Source organism: Falco biarmicus, chromosome 2 (assembly GCF_023638135.1).
Source record: "Falco biarmicus isolate bFalBia1 chromosome 2, bFalBia1.pri, whole genome shotgun sequence".
Classification (NCBI taxonomy): Eukaryota; Metazoa; Chordata; class Aves; order Falconiformes; family Falconidae; genus Falco; species Falco biarmicus.
The window spans coordinates 47,214,608-47,239,339 of NC_079289.1; the positions used below are offsets into that span (position 1 = coordinate 47,214,608).

The 24,732-nt window shown below is 37.4% G+C and overlaps 1 protein-coding gene across 8 annotated transcripts in view; it reads right to left on the reverse strand.

Moving 5' to 3' along the window:
• Nucleotides 1-7,189: 7,189 nt before the first annotated feature.
• RBM26 (RNA binding motif protein 26) overlaps nucleotides 7,190-24,732 on the reverse strand; it is a 74,557-nt gene continuing 57,014 nt past the window's right edge. For 5 of the 8 annotated variants that reach the window (XM_056329874.1, XM_056329872.1, XM_056329875.1 and 2 more), the window contains one exon: nucleotides 7,190-23,681. In XM_056329874.1, coding sequence (XP_056185849.1) covers nucleotides 23,592-23,681 — 90 coding nt within the window. In that variant the 3' untranslated portion in view covers nucleotides 7,190-23,591. The remainder of the gene's footprint in view (nucleotides 23,682-24,732) is intronic. The other 3 variants (XR_008820453.1, XR_008820451.1, XR_008820452.1) reach the window with 3 other exon arrangements.

The following is a 24,732-nucleotide window of genomic DNA, read 5'->3' on the forward strand; positions in this document are numbered from 1 at the left end:
AATTGCTAAAACCCATGCAAGCAAGACTAGAATGATGTATACAGAATGAGGGATACAGATTTCTGCCTTGCCAGATCTGAAAACATGCATTTACCATCACTAAAACTTGTTATTAAATGTGGTTAATAGATTGAAAATGCAGCACTTGTTATACTGTTAGTGCTAGATAGAAAGCTTATATTTAAGCATTCAATCTGTTTAAATCTTGGTGAAATCCATAGAGGCTAAAATCCATGTATAATGTTACAGATGTACTACATCCTTTGTTGAATATATATGGACTCAAATGCATGCCTTTCTGAACATGGGCATCAATGTGAACATTATTTCAATTATTTTCTCAAGAGTCGTAATTACGTTACAAAACAACAGACTTGGTGGATGTGTAGTTTTGTTTCCAATGTGCTATGATCGATAAAAAAGTTTACCAGAAGCAACTGTCTCAACAGACGATAAAGTAAAATATTCTTGGAGGCATCTCCAAATAAAATTCTGTAATCAGTAACCATTAACTCAAGTGTCTAGAATAAAAGATTAATTAGCACTAGATTTAAATCAAACAAAAAAGCATCAACAGTTTCCTCTCTAAATTTAAAGTTCTCCATCACAAGCAAACAGTCATGCTGAAGCAGTGGTGGTCGGGTTTTTGGGCACCCAGTTTTTCTGAGAAGCCTCTTTTTTTTGCCACAAACAAACTGCTTCCTTCTTGCAACTCTGAATCATGTCAGGAGCAGTGAAGATACAAAAAGTGGAATGGTTTTGAAGTAGAAGTTAGATATTTTCTGAAATGATGGAAACAGAGGAGGGACTCACACTGAAGCTTCCTTGTAGCTCAGTTTAAAGTCAATCAACCATGTGACACAGTTCCATTGGAAACTAAGCTTCATTAGTTCTGGTGCTCATGGTACTACTTGTTTTTAATTAAATTACTAAATGAGGGATTACGTGCAGAGACTGCACTGATACTGTAATTGCTTCCAGTGATAAAATTCAAATTTCAAGCCGTGAGCTTCTGTAATACAAATGGATCCTTTATCTAGCCAGAACGTAGAGCTGCATGCAGTTAAAAATAAGGCGTTAGCTTGATTCACAACAAAAGGGCTGTTCTGCCATTAGAGCCATGATTGTTCTGTGACCTTTTCACATGCACATACAGCGAAAATGCACTCATACCAATACACGAGTTATACAGAAACCAGAGCTAAAGTTGTGTAGTAACAACAGCTGTCAGTTCTCTCCAGTTACAATGGGAGTATACGAGACACAAGCATTCATTTTAACAGATTCAGTTTGCAAAGGTAGTAAAGAGCAGCATGAGCACATCTGTTCTGACCTCTACAGTAATACTGGCTGTAGAACTTCAGTCAGTAGTTTCTGCATCATGTACAGTTGAATTACAGCACAGCTTTTAGAGAAGGGTTGCATGAAGAAGATGCATCCTGCCCTTCAAGGTCCTCAGTGCAAAACAGGCAGAGAGGCAGGTTATTCCAAAACTCCAAGCTCAGGAGCTGAAAATGCTTCTGCGCAAGGGTGGAGCACATGTATGAAAGTTCACTAAACAGAGAATTGGCTGGGGATTACTCTTAAGAAGACATCAAATCCTAATTTAAGCATGTAATAGACAATGATAGTTTAGACAGTGATTCACTGTTCTAAATTTACCCACAGGGTTGAAGAGCTTTCTCTTTATATAGACTGTGTCAAGTCGCTATTCCACCTTCTTTTTTTTTTTTTTTTTTTTTTTTAGCTAAACTAAGAACCACTTACATCTGTCTGTATAGGATATATTTTTCAGTTTTGTTGTTGTTTTGGCAATATATTGCCATAACTGTTATGGTGCAACTGAGCATCCACCAGCTGCTCACTCACTCACTCTGCAGTGGGATGGGGGAGAGAACTGGGAGAGCCAAACCTAGAGAAAGCCCATGAGTTGAGATCAAGACAGTTTAATAAGTGAAAGAAAAACCCAAATCAAAACAAGTAGTGTAACTAATTCAAACATCACCTTCCACCAGCAGACTGATGCCCAGCCAATCTCTGAGCAACCTCAGAAAGACTACTCCCCCAGTTTTAATGCTAAGCACATCACACAGTGTATCACATACCTCTTTGGTCAGTTGAGGTCAGCTGTTCTGTCTGTGTCCCCTCCCAACCTCTTGCTCACCCCCAGCCTGCTCGCTGGTGGGGATGGGGGCAGACAGTGAGAAACAGAGAAAGCCTTGAAGCTGTACAAGCACTGTTCAGCAACAGCTAAAACATTGGTGAGTTTCCAACACTCTTTTGGTCACAAATCTAAAAAGCAGCACTACATGGACTGCTATGAAGAAAACTAACTCCCTCCCTTAATGCAAGAAAGCAAGGTAGACCTGGGATTTGATTCTTGTGGTTCACAGAGCACTGATACCCTGAACCATGTATCTGTGGAATAAGGCTATAGGCTGAAGTACCTACAGTAATAATTCAATGTAAATTGCAATGGATGATGCTGAAGCTGAAGAGCACCTGCCTCCAAGTTTTGTAATTATATTTATTTTGCAACACAGATTAAAAAATAGTGAAATGCCACAAGTATTGGAAGAAGTATATGAAGTATACTTCAGTATACTTGTATATGTGTGTGTGTATATATATACATAGAGTATATATGAAGTATAAGAAGTATATGAAAACATCTATTCCACTACACATCTGTGAAGGAAAACCAAATATAAGTAACTTTTCTGAGCGCAACCACATTTTAAGTTGCAGCTGCTTAAACAGACAATTTTGATAATGTCTCCATTTTTTTCAGGACACCAATTTTCCCTACAAATACTCGCTCTATCTTTGCCTGCTTCTTTAAAGATGTCTGTCCAAATTCATTCAGCATATTGCTCATCAAGGTACAAATTTGTGTTAGGTTGTGATAAAAATCTCACCTCCCCAGACGCAAAGGTGCACAGATGAGCAACGGTAAGTGGGGTAACCCAACTATAACCCTGTCTAGTGACTTCCAGTTCCATCACAGGAGAGATGCCAGCTTCAGGAGTGAAAACCATCATCATGAGTCAAGGGGAGCAGCTCTCTTTTGGTTTGAGGGAAGTCACTGACTGCCTAGGGGCATGGGGCATGTTATGGGATGCAAGGCATGTTTGGGGATTGCACAGGATTTACTGTAGGACGTGCAGCAGAAGAACTATCTGGTGAGTAAGCAAAGTGGCCCAGGAGCTGGAGGGTGTCTGAGGGTAAGACCATGGGAAAAGCTGGCTACTAGAAGCACCAGGAGAGACCTGTCTAACTTCTGGAGAAATCTGGGGGCTTTGGGGTTGGCCAAGAGACTCATGTGTCGATGTACATGAGGCACCTGGAGACAAGAGGATCCGGGGGCAATTTGCTAGACAGGTTACATGTCTAAGCCCAGCTACTGGAGAGCTCTACATTGCACATATATCTGTATTTTTCCCATAAACAGGCCTCCATCCCAATCAGACAGAGGAGAACGGGATGAAGCCGTGAGTGCTGTTTGTGTTCACAACCTGTGTTGATCTGTGTGGCCGGACAGGTACATTTATCTATATACATGTATTGTACACATGCGTTTGTTCACATGCCTACTGGGAATACACCCCTAGCCTCGCCACTGGTTGAACCTGGGTGCCTGGAGTTGTGGGCAGCCTTTTCTTGGTGGGGCTGCCACATTTGGCAACCCCTGTGAACCTGTACTGACATTTTGAGGTATGCTGTTTTACAAATACTGAAGGCTTCTGGATTTCCTTTGATCTAAAGGTACTATACATACAGAAGCGTACCAACAGCAAACTTCGTTTTGTTCACTCATGTTGAAATGTCCCTTTTTTATATTCCTTTACAAATGCCTGCCTTTCTGCCACATCCACGTTTGTATTTTAGTTTGAAACGATATCTGACAACTTACTGTGTTAGAACATAAGGACCTCTTTATTTACACTGGTAAAGTTCATCCAAGTTCAGAGGTACGTTCTGGGGGACAGGTAAGAAATGCTGGTGTCACCCCTGTTGTCTGTCACTTTAGAGCACAACGGTAGCGTTGCCCTGGCACTGTGTGTGGAAGGAAAGCTGTTGAAATCAACTGTGTATGGCATATACAGATCCCACTTATTTTATTATTCTTATTAACCTCAGCTCATTTTCATTTTATGTGAGTATTTTGATTCAGGTATAAGGCAGATATTATTTTATAATATGTTTTATTATTATTCTTCCACCTTACAGCCCCAAAGGTCCCAGCGGCCTCCGTTTCTGCCATTTGACTCTTTGCAGTGCTTCAAAGTAACCATCGGGTGCCTGTCCTTTTTAGCATCTAATTACACTTCGTGAGGGCTTGATTACCAAAATGCATTAAACAATAATTAGATAAGGATAATTTATATCCAAACAATAAAGTTGAAAAGAACAATATAACTGGTAATTGGCCTTGACCAAGGTAAATAATGTCCTCTTTTTTTATTTACATTTGGTTTTCCCCATAAACTGCCTACTGGGCTGTACAGAAGTAAGAGGCTAGCAAAAATCTGAATCCCCATCCATCAGTATTAATCTCACACTTTACTGAGGCCCCATGCATTTATCTTTCCGACACAAATTAGAAATTCAAGAGTTTTAACAAATGAGCCTGCAAATGTAAACTTATTAGGCCATATATTTTTACTACACACTGTGCAGTGCCCTCCACAAAGCTGTCCCTTCAGAGAGTGTTTTCCTATTTTGTGTTATTGATGGCAGCTAACTAATCACATTTTTAATGTTGTCTTTGGGGAGGGCTGTTTGAGTGAATGTGCAAACTAAACTACCCAGAATAAATCTACCTTATTAAATGCTTGAAATTATGTGTCTTTTACGATAAAGAAACTCTCGAGCATTGTTACATTTGCTAACCTTCTTTTTGCAGAAATCAAAAGACTGGGATTAATTAAAATAATACATCAAAACAGTGGTTTGTACAGAATGTGTCTGTGTGTGAGGGAAAGGCCAAGAAAAATTGGTTAATTGGTCTCTTCATCCCTGCTTTCTTTCCCTCCATTGAAATACCTTTAAAAATTGCTTTTAAACTAGCCTTTTTTAGCTAAATGTTATCATTACCTATGCTCTCAGAGAACTTGCTAGCGAATGGATCAAAATGCAAACCTCGAGACACAGCCCTCCTCCTGCGCTTGTCACAAGTTCGTCAAAGCTTCTGCATAGCAGGGACAGCCTCTGAACAAAGCATTTAAGATTTTACAAAAGCACATTATTTTACTGATAACTAATTCCTGAAAGTTTCTGTTACGTGATATATTTACTCATCTATCTGCTTTTTTTAAGGGACAGTTGTTCATGTATGTCTTTAAATTGGTATAATTTTAGAGAAGACTGGCAGAAGAAGGAGCTGATCTGAACGGCTTAGTCTTTTCTACACAATCATGTTTAAAAGTTTTTAATATGCACAGATAAACATCTTAGACCAATGATATCCATGTTGTTTTATGTCATCATTCTTAGCGTTTAACAAAATGATGTAATTACTTCAAGGAACTATTACTTTGCTAAAAGGTGGGTTAAATCATTTTAACCTATGATCAGTAGAAATGTTAATTGCCCTTTTATTGCTCCCTTTCCAGCAGCAAATACAAACACGGGTGATATCTGAATTCTTATCTTTAAAAATCAGGCATGTTATCTGTTCCCAAGATTTGAGCAGTGAAACTGGTTTGGTTTGATTGGGACATTTAGGACTGTTCAATGTCGTACGTTTCACCAGTGACTCCCATAGAAAAGGCAGAGAACGTTTTCTGGTATTCAGAGAGGTAGGAAATGTAACTTGAGGACTAATTATATTTTTTTTTAAAAAGGGAAATATTAATTTTAAATATACTTCATATAAAGAGTGGTGGTTTTAACAAGCAAGGCGGGGGATGAAGTTCAGTTTGCTTTACATGTGTAACAGTGCAGACATCTATTTCTGTCCTAGTTACCCTTTAAAATCAGTTTCCAGTTGTAGCAGTCATTTATAGCAGTGGTTCCATAAAAATGAAAATCAAGCACCATAGTTCTTGATATCGGTCCAAAGAAAAAGAGCTTTAGCACAGGACAAGAGTGAGCCTTGTGAAAGGTACACAAATTTTGTTTTAGTTTTCTCTGTTCTTGCTAAAATACTTCTGTTAGTGCAATGGAAGAGTCAGTCATAATTTTTCTTTTCTTAATTAGACTTTGGATTCCACAGTACCTGGTAATTAATGAATTACTTGGATTATTTTGTATTAACTGTATTTTTACATTAAATATATGGTTTTGCAGCATTTGTCCCAGGCAATCTGCTTATTAGATGTAGGCACATTTTTAGCAAATTGCTTGAAATTCTGATTTTTTTTTATTAGTACGTACCGAGAGTCTTGTAGATGCCACTACAGTAGTAAAATTATCTAGCAGAATTTCAGAGCGATGAATATTCTGCCATTTCGATACAATATATATCCTATAAATAGCACTCTAATGCATATGAAATTACAAATACTGTTATGTTGTCGAAACCCTATGGCTCGTGCTATAGAGGAGGTCAGGCAAGATGATCATAACGGTCCCATTTGGCCTTACAATCTATGAATTTCCAAGAGTTATAGATATAGTTTAAGTGCACCCTCAGCATGAGTTGCCTTATTATTTAGCAGAAAGGGGGAAAAAGTAACCTTGTTCATGCTTATACTGTAATGCAGTAGGTCAACACACATTTTACCCATAGGGTAAATAAGTTTTCTTTTTTATATAAAAAGAACAGGCAATTTAACATGTCTCTCTTTGCATATACCCACAGACCATGGAGATGTGTATGTGTAACCTGCTAATCCTTTCTCTGTGTGCCAATCCTTTCTGTATTCTTTTGCATCTAGCTATAGTCAAGAGCTAAGTTCATGGGAAGGGGGTCAGCTTTGTATAATAAAATATATAGGGAGAGAGGGAACAGTTGTCCCTCTTACATGCTGATGAAGTTACTTGCAATCTAAAGCAAAACAAAAATCAAGTTAATGGAAGTTTGTTTATTCTAACATCCAACCTAAGAGACTGAACTGAGGAGAAACCTTTATTTACCCAAGCAGACCTGGGAAAATGAGAAAATCCCCATGAATTACACGAAGGTACTTACAGAAGCAGGGGAGACTGTTTTTAATCAAACATCAATAGATATCTAGTTGAAGGATAAATGGAAAGTATACATTTTATTAGAGCTGAGGGAATAAGGCAAAACATTTTCCATTAGTACTTGTTCAAAATTTTAAACACATTTCTCACTCTGTTGTTTCTCTGACTAGCCTAAGCAAAACATTTTACAAATAAGAATATTGAAGGATAGAGAACGCAAAGAAGTTTTGCAATGTAGTTTCTGAAATTATAAATCATGCATTTATATCAAGAACCCCATCTGGAAAACTGCATGTTCACATTTACTTTGGAGATTGATAAACTTAATGAAGAAAGTTTAGAATCTGATTTCCCTTTTAAAAAACTGCTTTCAAGTCCTACTGTCACAAGTATTTTTACTGCAAAACTTAACTCTGAGAGCTGATTTTTTGTGCTAGCTGTAGTTGTTCCTTTCTGTTCTCCTTTTCTTGCACTATTAAGTCTAAGTTCAGAGAGAGGTAAAGGAGGAAAAACAAGGGATGAGGATTATTTTTTTAAAGGAACAAAATAATTCCAGGATTTAACAATAAATTTTCCATGTTCCAATAAATTAAACTAGAAATAAAGCAAGAAAATAATGTCTTGTTTTCTTGTTAAAATCTGAGAAAAAGCAGAGGACAATCTTACCTGTAAGCATAGCTCTTCCTAAGACAAATATGGTGCATGAGCCTAAATATTTAATTCAGTTCTACCATCCTTAACATATCTATAAGATTTCCAGATCAAATCAGTGCATGCTAAAAAGAGATAACAGTTTATCAATAGATATTAACACCACTATTGAAGAACAGGGTAACTGAAATTTTTATTGTTCTCTTTATATGAAGAAAATTGGTTTTGAAAATGGTACCTATGTTCTTGAGTAGATAAACCTTCAAAGAGATACCTCAGGACATTCCAGCTATCAGGATGTATTTTGCAAATGGGTGAAGCTGGGAGGCAATATTAGAATCACTATGGAACACCTTGTTGAAGGTTACTCAGAGCACATAAGAGATGTAACAACATTCTGGAAATTTACAAGCCATCTTTTTGGCTTTGGACCAAAAGCTGCTACTTCATTGATTTTTAGAATCAAACCTGTTGGCAATACGGTCCCAGTTTGCCAAGTACAGAGCAAAGTGTTTTGTTAGCTAACTAATTTCTTGGATATCTGCTGCTCCTCAGTTTGATGCTGTAGGCCGGACATGCTAAAGAATAGTCTCTTCCAAACACGTCTGTATTCCTCTTTTCCAAATACTTTATTTTGCAGATATGATTTTTGGTTTTAGTATAATTCGCTGGCAAACTTGAGAAAGAGGGCAGGAAAGGAGGTCAGCTTCGGAAAGCTGTTAATGAGGAAGGAGATAACATAGTGTGAAGGAAGGATGTGAAAAAAGGAAACTGATAGTATTCTAGTGATCAAACAAGCAAAATGTAGTGAGCATTGAGTACAGCACGAGTTATTTTTCCAGCTACATTTTTAATGACAGTAGAATTCAGTCATAAAAATAAGGAAAAGAGCAAAATTTAATGGAGAAGGACAGTGATCTCCAACACATTGAGCTGTAAATGTTAATATCTTAAATTGCTGCAGTTAAATACATCAGACTTTATCAAAGCCCTTTAAAAGTTCAGCCCGCTTAGCCTAGTAAAATGAAGGCTGTGACAACATGACAGCTGTTCATGAACTTATCAAGGAAATAAACATCATGAAAGGAGAAAAGCTATTTAAAACAAAGGATGACTAACCATAGTCAACCTGGATGTAAATCAGTTTAGGCTACAAATTATATCATTCTTAACCAACAGAAAAACAAAAAAAGCCTTTTTTTTGTAGGCCTTTATCAGAGAAACATATGAAAATACCTTACAGTTTTAAGACCCATCTTCAACAGTTTATGAAAGGGATTATGCCGTATTACTACCACTGTTATCAGTGGACTCTACTAGATGTGAACAGGGACTTTTCCCCTTTCACCAACAGAATGAAATGACTTTAAAAGGATTTTAAGCAACATGTTTTCAATTTTATTTGTTAAATATTATTTCAGTTATATCTGCTGACAAATTATTGTCTTATTTTGAAAATAATTATGTTGATATTTTAGAACTGCTAGAGAAATATCAATTGCGTATAACACCTAAATACCAGTGTCTCTTACCAGGTTGTTTTCAGAAGCTTTCAACAGTCTTTAGAGATCTGTATCCACTATGTCCGTGTTATCATCCACCTTCTTAAATGATGATAGTCACAGGCATTCAGAGTATAACCAATGCAGATACCAAAAAGATGGATGATTTGGCTATGCAGATGAAATTTTTTTGTGTTTTTGTATAGGTAATTGTTTGGCTGAAGCACCTTCTCTACTCACAAAAAAGCAACATGACCTTCCACCGTTTTAATTGGTGACCTTTAGGTATACGTTATAAGAAGTGATGTGTAAATTATACAGATAAGAGAAGGTGATCGAAAATAGAAACATGTCAGCAGCTGTAAGTACTTTTGGAAAGCTGTCAAGCCCCAGAATTCTGAAAAATCACAATAATTTGAACAATACTTAATCTATGAGCTTTCAATGCCAGTTTAAAAATGGGTCTTAATTTCAAATGAACACAGCACCTCTGGAATAGGCTGCCACAAAGCACCCAGAAATAAGAAAGTGTTTTTATTCACTGTTCCCTTTTGAGAAGAAAATCTTGGTCCTCAATCTGAAATAATATATATTCCTCCTATATATAATCAAAAGCAAAGACATTTTCAGAGTTTACAGGAGGACAAGATAAAATGGCAAAATGCAAAGGCATATACCAGTAATAGACTGCAAAATCAATTTCAGAAGTGCAACTGCAGTTGTCTTTCCCAGGTTTTTAATTATGTGTTTGTTTGCCATGGTGGCCTAATTTAGTCAAGTAGATGAGCCAACATTAAAAGCTGGTAGGAGAGGTAAGTAATCCCCAGGGTCGGCTGCTTGTGTAGGGAGTTTAAAAGCTACATGTACAGAAGCAGAAGCCAAGGCAAATTTGAGAAGGGGGTCCACATGATAAACAGTGAAAAGCCAGCAAATCAAATTTTTCACAATTAGTTGAACAACAACTGTGACAGGTTCAGCGCTTAGCATTTTCATTTGTGTGCTCAAATTTGGTTATCCGTCCTCTTTTATGCAAATGTGATGTGACAGGAGAAGCTGGGAGCACTCAAGCAGGCCGATCACTCACAACAGGAGCTGGGTCTGTACAGCTGAGGGGCCTGGATTAAATGGACTGAGTGCTGATGGATAAATGACATGAGCCCGGCTGAAAGCCTCATGAAGTGATTTAGAACTTCCACAAGATGATGCCCAGAACATGAATTGTACTTTATCCTCAAATGTAAAAACAGAGGGGAGAAAAACATCAGCTTCTGCCAGTAAATAATCATGCTTATAATCTCACTAAATCCAACATGCTTCTTGCCTACTAGAACACAAAAGTTGGGAAGACTACCACTAATAATCGCTTATGTACCACCATGTACCTATATCACTCACTGTGGTGTTTTTATGCCTGCATGGGAGACCCAGAAAGCCGATTAGGCAATTAAAGCATTCACTCCGCTTTGACGGGTGGGAGCGTGCCTGATGAAACACATTTACAGACACAAAATATTTTCACCACGTATGTGCAAGCAATTCAGCAACAAAAATGATCAGGTCAGAGAATTCTATTCTGCTGCAGAAGGTATAATAATTAAGGTGATGTACTGCACTAGGAAGCATACTTACACATGAAGGGCTACAGGATGAGTTATCTGTGCACGGCTCCCCCTTTGACAGTTGACGGGAAAATGCAGTTCTATAGGTAGGCTTGCCAGAACAGTAGCACATCTTGGCCCTTTGATTACACCATTGCAAGGTTAATTTTCAAGATTGTTGATAATAGTGAATAGTTCAAGAGACCTCCAAACCTTACTAACGATAGGAAAGTTTGAATATAACAGCTTATGTGTATTTCAGCTTTGAGATCCTTACTCATTTTCTTCTTCTTCATCCTTCTCCTTCATATTAATTAATTTTCTTGTAACTCTGTATGCCACAAGACTATCATGTATTTTACACTTCTCATTAAATTCAAGAGGTACTACAGTCTATAAATTTTTGATTGCTAATTGCCATTTATTTGTATGTTAGCAAAAGTACTTGGGTTCTTTTTTTAGGTACCCTTTCTCTCTTTTACCTAGTGACATTTATCGTTAGGGAGGACAGTGTCCCTGCAGAACTGCACTGTCAGTTGTCACTGCCTTTCCAAAGAACACGCTCTCCTCGAGGCTGCTCCATCTACCAGGGGAGCTAAATCCCCTTACCTGCTGCAGCTGGACAAAGCTCAGCATTTAAAGATACCGCACAACTCAGAGACAGTATCTGAATTAGTAAAACAAACAGGCCCAGCATAGATTATAGGCACCAAAACTTTATTGTTGGTACTACTGTTAGGTCTTAGCACCACAGAGACCTGGATCAGCTACCCCAAGCCAGAAATCATTCCCAGCAGAGAATGTGGATGTGGTTGTCCCGTTCTGAAGCCTAACAGCGTGTATGAGAGTTGTTGCACACCAGTTGGCCTCAGCATCAGAGAAGTCCCAGCCACGTTTAATTTACTAATATTGATGTAGACTGAGAGGCTGAGCACCAACGTTCAGAGAGGTACAAGACACTGAAACCACCTATGTTTCCAGTGCGTTCTGCTAAAAGCAGAAGCTACAAAGCCATGCTGAAACATGATAGCGCCACACTAAACCACAGCACATCTGCATGACATCAAAGCATTTGGAAGCCACCACAATCTACCACCCGGCAAAATCTTCAGGCAGGAGTGGTTTGTGTTGCAGGAACATTGATGGGTTTTCCTCACCTTTCATTTGACTGCTGGGGTAGAAGTGCAAGTTGAAAGTAATCATTTGTCCCATAAACGTTTTGTGTAAAATTCAGAAGCACCTGAGATACTGAAAGCAATTTAAAATTATGGGAGTATCTTCATAAACAAAATTGCAGAATTCCTGCTGAGGGTTCCTAACACATTAATCCCATAACTACTAACAGTGGCTAGAAAAGACTACTCATTTTTTGATCGAACATGCGGAAGGAATCAGACCGCTGAGTTCTGCAAAATGCAACATGGATTTTTGCAAGCAACAGTATATATAGTATTTGGATACAATTTAGAGATTTGTGTATGTGCTACTGTCAGCTTTGAGAACTCTTTAAATTGACCAGTGGATCCACAGAGATGAAAGTAGAAAACGCCTTTTCCATTGTGATGTTTGGACTCCAGCAAAGATGTAAGATTACAGTCTACCTTTCCTTTCATATGAATATTTTCATTTTGAAAGTTTGTGATTACTTAATTTTAGAAAGCAGTCATTGAAGCATACACAACCTCTTTCAGATATGGCTCCTAATACTTTAAATGTTCGCATCAGTTCACAATCTGTTCAGAGAAAGAAGGGCACGGTAGGACCATTGATTCTTTGGACAGCTGGAGAAACATTTGAGAGGACTTAGGCACTAAAATGCTTTGCACTGCAAAAGTCTCCACTTCTAAAGGTTCAATTGACACAAGCTCCTGTTAATGTACCCTTAAGAGTTTAGAACTGCACCTTCCAGCTTTTTCTGCAGCCATGATGACCAAAGAAGATCCCCTACTCCTCTGTCATAACAGCTCATCATCACTCAATTTCCCACCTGAAATTATGATCTGCCCATTAAGTTGTTCATGTAACTGCTTCTTCCTAACTTGTTCCTTCAGGCAACAGGATTAAACAGTTTAAATCACAGGAAAGATCCATTACTTGATTTGTTTATGCTAACCCAACATGGACAAACAGGTTTGAACACCCACACCCCGTTTGACTGGAAAAGCAGTATTTCAAAACAGCAACTGACTGACAATACTAACATGCTCCATAGGGATTCATAATAAGGAACACCGAGTTCCGCAATGCCTAAGGCATTCAGAAGGAATCACTAAAGTGAGGCTTCTCTAAACTGTTTGGTATTTTGGATGCTACTTTGAAGTTTCAGATGGAAGTTTCTGTGAACGCACAAGGCAGAGCAGCAGTATTTCCTAGCCCTAGTTCCATGGATTTAGTAGTATGTCCCAAATCTTTTATAGCAACTCTTCTTGCAAACAAGCTTGACTTCTGCAACAAACTAGACCAACCCACAGGTGTGGCAGACAGTGCATGGATTGCAGGAAAGGAAGCATGCACATACCCTATTGTTTGGCCAAGAACTTGAAAATCCAGCTTCTATCTGCCTCCAGCAATTTCGTATTGGATTTCACCAACAAACTTCAACAAAACCAGCTCTGATGATGTCTAACCTAATTGCAAAACCTATAGGGCATGGTACATTGCTGTATTTATTCTGCTTTCTTACCACCTGCTTGGTTCCCTGACCGGCTAAGGTCCCTAAATGCTATCAAGAACTGTCTGTGTTCCCTTCTAATGGTTTAGCTGGTCTACACAGATCCATTAGAGGCGATGATCTCTTCCTGCTCCAGCCTAGCCCAAGGACTGCTTTACCCAGCTGGCAGACCAGAGTTTCTCCTAGGAAGCACAAGCGCAGGCACCATGGCCCTGCTGCACCACAACGGTGATGGGGAGGAAGCGCCTCCCAAGCAGCTCGCTGCTACTGCATCAGCACTGCACTGACACACACAAGCCACACAGCCTTTGACATAAACCTGCTATATTTACAATAGGCTAAACGAAGATCCAAAAGGTCTGCCAAAATTCTTCCTAGGCTTCTCACACCTCCTTTGGAAGTGATCCTTGACTCATCCGCGACTGCCTTCCCACCCCGCACCACCCCCACCCCGCCAACCCATCAGAACCACTGAGATACACCAAAAGGAGCCAGAGCTCCCACAGCAAAGTCCCTGTTTATAAGGCCATTCATACCACCTTTTCATGGACTTCCAAACGGGTACGGAGGGTCAGCTGAAATGCAGGGCCATGGAGCTTTCAGTTTAGCAGGTCACTGTTGTAACCACAGCACGCCTGGCGTTTCTGAGGAGCCTGTGCAAGTGTGATGCTTCTGTTCTCAATTGTCCTAATCTTCTGCTCACTCAACACTTGTGAAACATTTTGCCCTGGCTCCTGTAAATCAGGGGAACAGAAAACCCAAGTGCTGAAGCCGAACACATGTTAACTAAGAATAGCACAATGGTGCCTCTGTGTTTCCAATTGAAGTAGCATGGGTTGAACCACAACTGTGGGATGAAGAGCTCTACTGACCCCAGCATCCCCCACCACTGACATCTTTGCAGCCACCTGGTGAAGTAGATTAGGAAAGTAATTCCATTGGACCACCACATTTTTAAAAGTATAGCCCAGCTCCTCAATTACATTATCACACAAATACCTCCCTGTCAAGCATAAAAGATGGGCAGGAGCGACCAGCCACGGTCTTTAATGCTGGGATGGAACAAACCTGTTTTAGACAGCTTAGTCCTGGCCATCAAAGAGTTACTACTACTGCTTTATCTAGAAAATCAGTTCTTGAAAAACACTATAAAGTTCACTACTGAACAGAAATTACTTCACAAAAAAAAAAATCAAAAGCTAAAAGACAGCTCAGTATTTGTTAATTCAGGGTGACTCCAGAGAGTAATTCATAAGCTTCTAAATTAATATTTTTAAGGAGGTCATAAAATGTGAACTTTAGTAACTGCTACAGCCAATCAAGCTGCCATCAATCCTGCTTTAGACTACTAAAACACTGGTAATTACCTACTCAAATTATTTTAAAAGTTTAACAAAAGCTTATCTACAGATAGTATTGTAGCATGATATACAGCCATCTTAAAAATGGCAGTGTAGCAAATGTTACTGGTTCATCTTTTTATTATTTCAGATTCCAGTTTCTATAACTTATTCTACTAAAACAAAGCTATTTCTCCAGTGTTTTCCCAGCAAGGTGTTCTCAAAAAATTCAATATATAGTAAATTTGCAGAATGGAGTCAGTACAAGAGCAAACACATCAGTATTTTCAGTACAGAAAGCATTACAGTAAATGAGGATGGAAAAGAAATAGCACTTACTTTAAACTCACTTGAAAGGATGTTTACAGATAGTTCAACACAGAAACAGAAGAAACTAATGTATTTTAAATTATTTTAATATTAAAGTTAACAAAACTGATTTATTGAAGACATACAAATAATAGTGGGAAGTTCACCAATATAAAATTGCAAATACAGACAGCATTAACCTGTTAGAAGTGAGCATGTCTAATGGTGACTTACGTTCCTCAATTTTTCACCACATATTGACAGAAAAAAGTGCTCCATTTCATTCTACTATACTGCCAATATCCTTGCATAATTTCTAATAGAAAATTTATTTTCTAATTCAGGTCAGGCACTAAGTCTGCTGACCAGCAATTTGCACATTAACCATCTCTCAGCTTCTTCCACCACGAAAGCTACTGCTATTGCTTTTTGCTCTTCAATCTCACATTTTTCAGTAACAGAATACTCCCACTGATAAATTTCACTACATCACAATAATACATCTAAATACACAATGCACAAGATGTTGCTTCTGGGAACAAAGAATTCCAAACTCTAAACCAAGAAAATGCCTTTTTCAGGTTCCAAAAGGTAGTTCTGCAAAGTGACTGATGAAATTTTACCAGCAAAACCAGCCCCAACAGAAGTAGCTTGCAGGACCCTCAGAACAAATATTCATCAATTATTGACTTAGTATTTAACAAGTAGACAGATTCTGGTTTTTTCCCTGGAAGATACTGAATAAGTACTCCTGGTTCTAGCAGCAGCAGAAGTTTTCTATTCTCACTGTAGAAAGATTAACCAATTCAAAAGGTGTTCCAGTAGACAAGCAGTTACAGTTCCATATCCAGGCCCATTCAATCACTGGAATAATTCTTGGAAGCAACTTGATCAGATATGAGCAGGTGAAATTTCCCTTCATTATAAGAATTTGTTTGAAAAAGATTTCAATTACTCAGGTATGGATAGTACGCATTTGTGAAGATTGGTACTGCACAATTCTATACTGCAGCAAAGTTTTCTAAACCTGCTCACTTGCTGCTTACTGGGTATTTCTATTTTTGTGTTTTGATAAAACCTGCAGAACTACAGAACTTAACCTTACAGAACTTTGTCTTATACATGAGGGATGGTACAGCCTACGGGGGAGTTTTCAAAACAGCAGCAATGTGAAAGTTTAAGATTGTAGAACTGTGCAACCACTCTTCTCTGTTTTTTAAGACAAAATATTACCACGGGGAATGTAAATAGAAAAGTATCATTAAAAATTGTATCAAAATACATATAAAGATAGTATATCTCTCATTTGCTACCAAACTGGTAGAAACAGCACATGGGGGATAGATATATGATTTTAAACATTATCTGTTACCTCTCAGAGCAGCACTAGGTGAATGTTAATCATCTATAAGATCTGAATGAAAGAGACAATTGTAATAAAGAAAACCAAATAATTTTTTCAACAAGAATTTATCTTCTCACAGTCACTTCTGGTAAGCAAGGTTTCCATCTGTAAGTGAACTCAAAGATACTGACTTCTGGGATGTTTTCCAGCATTTTAAAATGTCTATGCACAGGTGATGATACAGCTGTCATCTTGCCAAAAAAAAAAAAAAGCAAGCATAATAATAATATCCGCAGAGCTGAATTTGTGAGTTAGGAGGAGCATTAACAAAATTTATGATGCCTCAGCACTTTCTGATATTGCACTACTGACAGAGGGAAAAGAAAACGACACAGAATGAGTCACAAATACGTCCTGCATGTTGTTGGCCTAAACGTGATTTGTGTGCATGGACATTGCACATTCAGAGTTCCAAGTGCAAAGGCACACAGGCTACCAGTAGCTTCCCAATGCACTTGGGCAAGACAGCAACAGGCGGTGAATCAAACATATGAGGATAAGGAATTATTCAATATCGTAGTTGAAAAATTGTTCTGTGTACTTACATTGCACCAGTTGGTGGAGCCACAGTAGTAATTCCTTGATGTATTTAACATGAGTATACCATAAAGCAAAGATAACTGGCTACAGTGGTGAAATTTCTTAGACCAGGTTAGGCTGGCAATTTCTTATGTAGTTTGTAGAAAAACATAATACTGCCTGCCATTTCTGCCCCCCTGCTTTCCAGCAGTAAGTTTTAGCTTTTCACTGCATATGCCCTATTCTAAAGCACAAACACAGGCTTTAGAGATTAATTCTTATGAAAAGCTTTCACAGACTGGACGTAGCTACCTTAAGTTTTCTATCACTTCAACAGTAATCTATCAAAAACTAATTCAACTCCCAGAGCAGAAAAGGAGATGGATATATGCCTCCTGCAACACAGAAATGTTCTTCTGTTTTATTCAGATTTAAACACCTGGAGTCATGTTTTATCACTGGCACCTAAATCCAAAGAGAGATACTTTGTTTCACTTCACACAAATAGAATTTCTGCTGACATGGTAGAGATGTATACAGGTTTCTGCAAGAAATGCAAATATTAGCATGAGAACTGAAACAGGAAAAATAGCACAGAAATGTTGAAATGGGAGCAAATGACTTCCAGTTATTGTTTCACTTGTGTAGCCATAGTGCCCTCTAGCAGTCGAAAGAGAAAATACAGGGCTTTACCTCAAGGAAAAAAAAATTGCACAAAATCAGAACTGTCTTTTCTTTAAGCTGAGAAAGGACAGTGTGCAAACGTGAAGAACATTTCTTCACGTTAAAACAAGGTACTTTAATGGAAAGGACACTTATCTCTGCTTTTATGCAGCAGAGTTCTGCAGAGCTGTGCAGCTCTGTAAAATCAGAGTTCTTATACCCTAAAGGCATTTCTGTACTTCTGTAGATCTCACCTACACCATACACGCATTAGCAACACGCACACGATTTTGGCCAAAGGATGTAGGTTTTTACATGCATAGATCAACACACATTTTTGTGAAATCTTTGTTTTCTCTGCAAGGAGGAAACATTTTGGCTCCAACATCTTTATTGCACAAAATTCTGTGCAAGATTAAGAATAAATTATTACCTTTAAAACCTAAGAAACTTTTCTCATTTCCCTAGAGAGCAAATTATTGTATTGAGAGAAAAGTTAGTGTGCCTTACAGCTGGGAAATACTCCGTCTAGCTGCAGATCATTAGGAAAACATTTTGGAGAAGTTAGTGCTCCTTTTTTTCTATTGCATTTAAAAGACCATTTCCCAGTTGCTAAAGAATGACTTCTGCTTTTTAGGCTTAGTGTTCATCTGCACCGTTCTGAGTTTTGAGGTCTATAAATAACATCTCTGATTTCAAATAATCTTCATAGTTTGTCAGAAGGAACTGTAAATACCAGTTTGCTTTACCCCCCCTCCCTTTTTAAAGAAAAGTGTATGCTAGACGATATTAAAACATCAGATTTTTTAAGAGAATTTTTACCTATGAAATAACTATCAAAAAAGCTTATGTGAAACTGACACAGAACAGTAAAACAGCATAAAATACTAAAAGAACTATTTTACCCTCTCTACATACAAAAGGTCAAAATAAAAAAAAAAATACATCTACTGCAGATGTTTCTCAGAAAAATGAGTTTTGAAGAGTACATGCCTCAAAAATTTTTTCTCCCAGTTGCTGATACAGAAATACTCAACAGCTAGCAGAGACAGATTTGCTGAATGTGGTATTCCAGTCTTTGCCACAGAAAGGTGAGAAACTGAATTAGTCTGTCATGCTAACAAAGCAGGAAGGATCTTGGAATTCAAGAATTCAAACTGTAACATCAAAATTATAAAATACCACAGGGTCAGATGAGGTGATTTTCAAAGACATCAACTGGTCTCAGGATTACAAACTTACTGCAACAAGAAAAAAAGATAGATAAAAATCTTCACTCACATGGACAAAGATCAAAGTATTGTCATTCAGATAAGCTTTAGCTTTAACACATACAGAAGGATTTTAGAAATAAAGATCCATTAGGAAAAATAAGAGACATTTCTTGTGCAGTATGTTCTTGAAACCCCTCTCATTAGTGTTCCAATTAAATCTGAAGAGAATTCAAATAAAAGACCAAAAATCACAGAAGTCTGGTTTTGTTGCAAATATTTTTGATGTCTACAGATTTAAAACACTGTTCAGAATAAAACATGCAAAGGCATATTAAAATAAAACCAAAAAATAATTAGTTTATGAAATTACAGTATTTAGGCAACTGTGTGACACCCATACTAGTGTGTTCATAGTGGTCTACATGAGTCCACAAAAACTAACGGTTCATTTTCACCAAGTATCAGTTTGCAGCTATATTGGCTCGATTGGTTATTTTTTTTCTTTTTACTCTCAGTCAAGAACTTCTACTTTGTCTGACATAACAGGTTCATTTGGAAGAAATCAAATGCTATAACATCAATACAGTTAAGAAATCGCTCCACTCACAGTAAAAATTGTTGATTTTCATACACATTTTTTTTCCACAAACCCCTCAATTTTCTGCTTTTGTTCCAGTTATTCTAATCTTAATTTGTTAACTGTAACTTAATTTGCTAATTGTAATAAAGGTACAAAATATAGGATTAAAACTGACTTCAGCTGCGACATAAAAATCCACTGTTGATTTACAGTAAATAAGGTGCTTCATAGAAGGTCTATATCCCTTTATGTTGTGTATTAGTACAACAGTAGTGTATGACTGGTGGAAGGAAAAAAAAAAACCCACCATTCCCCCCCATCTGTTTTTGGTGGGACCTACTGGTTCACAGATTAGTTTAAAAAAAAAATACAGGGAACATCCAAAATCACTTCCCCGAGTCAAAACCAAATTCTTGCGCGTCTTTTTGCGCTCTTTTATGCTCATGTGACAACTGACAATTACAAATTATACATTACACCTACAGAAACCTCAAACAAGTTATCCAAGGGCTGACAAGAATAGTAAGGTGTGGTTTTCCTGCTTTGAAATAACTGAGTTTTAAGAGAAGAAAAAAATACAAATACTACTGGCCGTAAGTAATGCTTACAAAAGGTATTCTTGTTATTTTACTGTTTTTTCAGACAGATTGTAATACAGTCTGAATTACTGACTCCGATTACTTAAAATTTTTGTATTCAACCAAATGTGGTTTACTACAATACTGTCATTGATCTGCACGTCAGATCAAACCTTATTCAAGCCCTATAGCAATCTAACTGGAAAATGAAATAAGTTTTTAAATGTTTACCTTTTTTTTTCCATTGAAATTCTGAAAAGCTGTCTGGGGAAAACCAAGGTAACCCCGCTCTCCGTGTTTCACACTAGGGAATTCCGTTTGCACAACTGTTAAAAAAAATACAATGATTTAGCTAATCACAGTGGAGGCATACTTGGGAATGCATTCACAAGGATCAACCAAGTACAGAAGGGAATGAAAGTCAGCAGGATGTTTGGTTTGTTGATTCAAACAAGGAAGTATGCTGCTCGAGGTGACAACAGATTTCACTGAAGGCTATGCTAATAAGGATCCGACTGAAATGAAATGACAAGATTTGGCTAAGGTAGTAGCAAAAAGGGAGGGGAGAGCAGCGCTAGAGAAGAACAGAGCAAGCCAAAAAGAAATCAAATCAAGAAAGTAATTTGATAATGACAGAAACACATACAGAATCCATTTAGATTGCAAATAGCACACCATTTTCTTACCCTGAATGGCACAGGATCACAGATTGGTTTCAACTGAAACAAACATCTGGGGTTGTTTCTACAGTGACAGTAAACCAAGCCCTTCTGATCCAGGTGGCTTTCAATCCTTCAGAGCATCACAAGATAATAGCAGGAGACAAAATACACACCAGTAAGACTTCCCCCGTCGCCTTTCAACGATGGAAGTTTGGGAGGAGGTAGGTGATAAAAAGAATGTTTCAGCCCCTTACAGGTAGGCCAGAGTGCAAACAGTTATTAACAAATTAATCTTGCATGGATGTATTACCACGCTGAATTCGAAACAAGCAGGCAAACTTGGAATACTGATTTTAAAATTATGTGATACAGCAATTTCAGATTATTCCTTAGAAGCATCCATGTAAAGAACACACTAATAGCTGTCATTAACTTGTGTTGATTTGACTGCAGTGAAAAGGCATGTTTGAGCACCAAAGCGTGCCATGCAACCACCTTAAGTCAGCATGCACAGTCCTTTCATGTGCTGTACCTTTTCTGTAAGACAACAAAAAAAGTACCTGTTCTGTAAGACACTAAAAATTTCCATCTCCCGGACTGTCAATCTGGCACCCTTCAGATATAGTATATTACTAAAAAAGAAAAGTAGGAAAGCTTGTATTTAGTTCAGTGAACTAGAGCAGCTCATTCAGAGCACTGGATAAAAAGGTTCTTAAAATATTTTATTTTGCCTGAAATTCAGCGTAAAAGGAAATCGATTTCCCAAATACAATTCCCTATGAAGAGTTAGAACTTACTGTAACAAGCATGGCAGTCAATTGTTAAATTTCAATGTGAAACTAAGACTATACAGAAAATTTTAAGTGCATAGTTTTGCAACAAGATATGCATACATACAGGGACCTAGGGAGAAAAAAAGCCACCAACAAAACCCAACCAACCAACCTACCTCACCAAAACAACCCAACCAACCAACCAACATCAAACAAAAAACCTAAACCCAGGCAGGATCCAGGTCTCAAAAAACCCTCAAATAACTGAAAAGCACAGAACAAAAATTCTACAGCCAGAGCTCTTCTCTCTGGGATACTACTACTTCTACATTCCTCCATTCCGATTTTGGAATGTAAAAAAAAAAAAGGGGGCAGGGACACAATTCACAACAGTTCTCCTCCACTTCCCTCTTCCCCCTCAAAAAAACCCACAAAAACCCCCAAAAAAACCAAAAACACAGACTAAAGAAAATATACTGTGAACTAAAGTACTGTCCCCTGCGTCTATTTGCTGAATGAGATGGTGGTTTTATGCTGCAGCCATTAATGAGTTTGGGGTGGCAAACCAAAACAAAAATAAACCCCGTAAGTCTAATACTTAATAAATGCATTTTCCTTTGAAAACAGACCAGCAAAACGTCACTAAATGGTAATAAAACCAAGTCTTTCTGGTAAGAGAGGTCCCTTACTGCCAAGGAATACACAGTTCTCCTTCCTAAGAGGAGAAACTTCAGACCTCTCATAACAGAATGCCCCACTAGAAAGAGCCAATTAAGTATTTCTGTGAAGTATACATTTCATGTATGTACATTTTTAAATAGTGATTATACACTATAGTGTCAACTTAGTCTCTGCTAAGTGTTACTTTTGAAAAGGAAAAATATGATCATAGACACACAGGAATAAAAAAGGTGCATTAGTGTGCACATTTTTTTTAGAATAATACCTACCAAACATTCCACTTCTCCTAATGTGTTTTTCTAAATTATATTTCAGTACTGCATATATTTTTGTGGGGTCAAATTTTCTTCTGCAGTTGCAGACTGCATGGATACAGAATAAATTCCTTATTGTTGAAATATTATATTTACTTTTTGACTTAAATCAGTTTAAAATTCAGAAAACATCCAAAGGCTTTTATGCAAGAGTATACCTGTGTGTTAATGTAAATGAAACATCATTATGTTGATGTATTTTTTTATATTCAATACAACTTTAGTATAAGTGACAGTGATTAGAGCTCCTTTTGTGAATATGGGGGTGGGGGTTGCCATTTGGAACGGTCTTTTTTCTTTTTTTTTTTTTTTTTTTCTTTTTTTTTTTTTTTCCATTATGAAGGACCATTGCCTTAGCTTTTTTGGTTATTGCTTTTTTTTTCCTCTTTTTTTTTTTTTTAAGACCATTCCATTTCTTTATTTTTTTAACATCTTAAAGTCATAAGGACTTATATGCAAAGCAGTCATACACTTTATCATTAAAACCCATAGGTAAAATACGTACACAAATCCAACAAAAGGCTAGTACATAGTAAAGCCTAAGCATACTACTATGCAATATTATGAATACATAACTTCAGAGACTTCGGTTTAGTACTGTTATCTATTCATTTCTGAAAACATTCACAAAGATTTTAAATGCAAATTTTCATTCCGTATCTGGAATAGAACAAAAATCATCTATGTTATAACAACTTTTGGTCATTTGTGTTTGACCAATTCGGTAAATTACAAAGAACCCAAAGAATTCTGTAACTTTCTGTAGAACTATGTAATAAAAACATTGCATATGTTCCTAGTATGATGTCTTTAGCAATCATTTACTGAAATGTAACTCAAACATCAATCTCTCAAAACGTATAACTGACCAGCTGCTTTTTAGTCTATATCCGAATCCAACTTCATCACAAAACCCCTTTTAATACAAAGATGCAGAAGTACATTAGGTAATACTAATGCAACACAGGTGCAGTTCTAGCATTGTCATTGATGAGTTGAATCATCTTCTCCATGAACGAGATTCATTATCCTCCTCCTCTTCATCATCATCTTGAAGCAGCGAGTCATCCACCAAGGATTCTTCCTGAAACTTCAAGACAAAAACGTGATACTGTTAAGGTCAGAAAATTTTAAAGATCAGAAGACAAAACAGAAATCTCTGATATCTGGAATTTATTAAAGAGAAAACTTATTTTTTAACTGATAAACAGCAACACTTTCATGAAACATACTGTATGTATAAATATTGGGTACATATACTGATAAATAGCAAATGAAACATGATTTCTTTCTTTTGGACTTCAATATAACCAGGACAAATGCACCTCATACCTAAAAAGCTCTTCTGATTCTTCAGCATAGCATTTATGCCCAAGCTGCAACGTTCCCATGAAACTTAAGGTGCTATACTGAAAATTAATGTTTTTGCACATTCACAGTAACTATGCCTGTATTCATCCAAGAGCTTCATCCATCTGTGCCACAGTATCAAAAAGGCTGAATCTGAGATATTTTAACAGCTTAATCAAAGGTAAAACTGATATAAAGATTTAAAAGATCAGGGCACCAGGACAGGTGTTCACGGAAATTTTGACAAAATATATTATTTCCAATTCCTTTCAGTAACAACGTAATAACTTGATAAGACTCCACAAAACCCTGAACATTTCAGGTTGACAGTTACAGGCTTCAGGGAGGTAAAGTTAAAAAAAGATAGATAAACAGTTGATTTGATTTTCACCTACGTATAGACACAGGGGGTGTAAACCTAAGCTATTCCCTGTACCAGAACTTTTCTGATGATTGCACCTATCACAGCAATTCCTGCACTACCTGAAGGATGGACTAAACCACAAAGATGTCTTCCCCTAGCAAAACCTCCCAGGTGTTAAGATAACAGTTATGATCTTGCTTGCGTATTCTTCTTGTCCCAGTAATTGTAGGTTTTTCTACAGAATTTCAAAATTCAGCAGGAGGCATGAAGGTTGATTTATGAAGTTAGGGAGCCTTCTGGAGAGATGTGAGGCTCTAGACTGAAGAAAGCCTAGAACTAAGCCTACTCTCTTTCCAGTACACTCTTCTACAAAAAGGGAGAAACTATCGTCTTCATTACTTTTGTCTATATGAAGTGCATTTTAAAA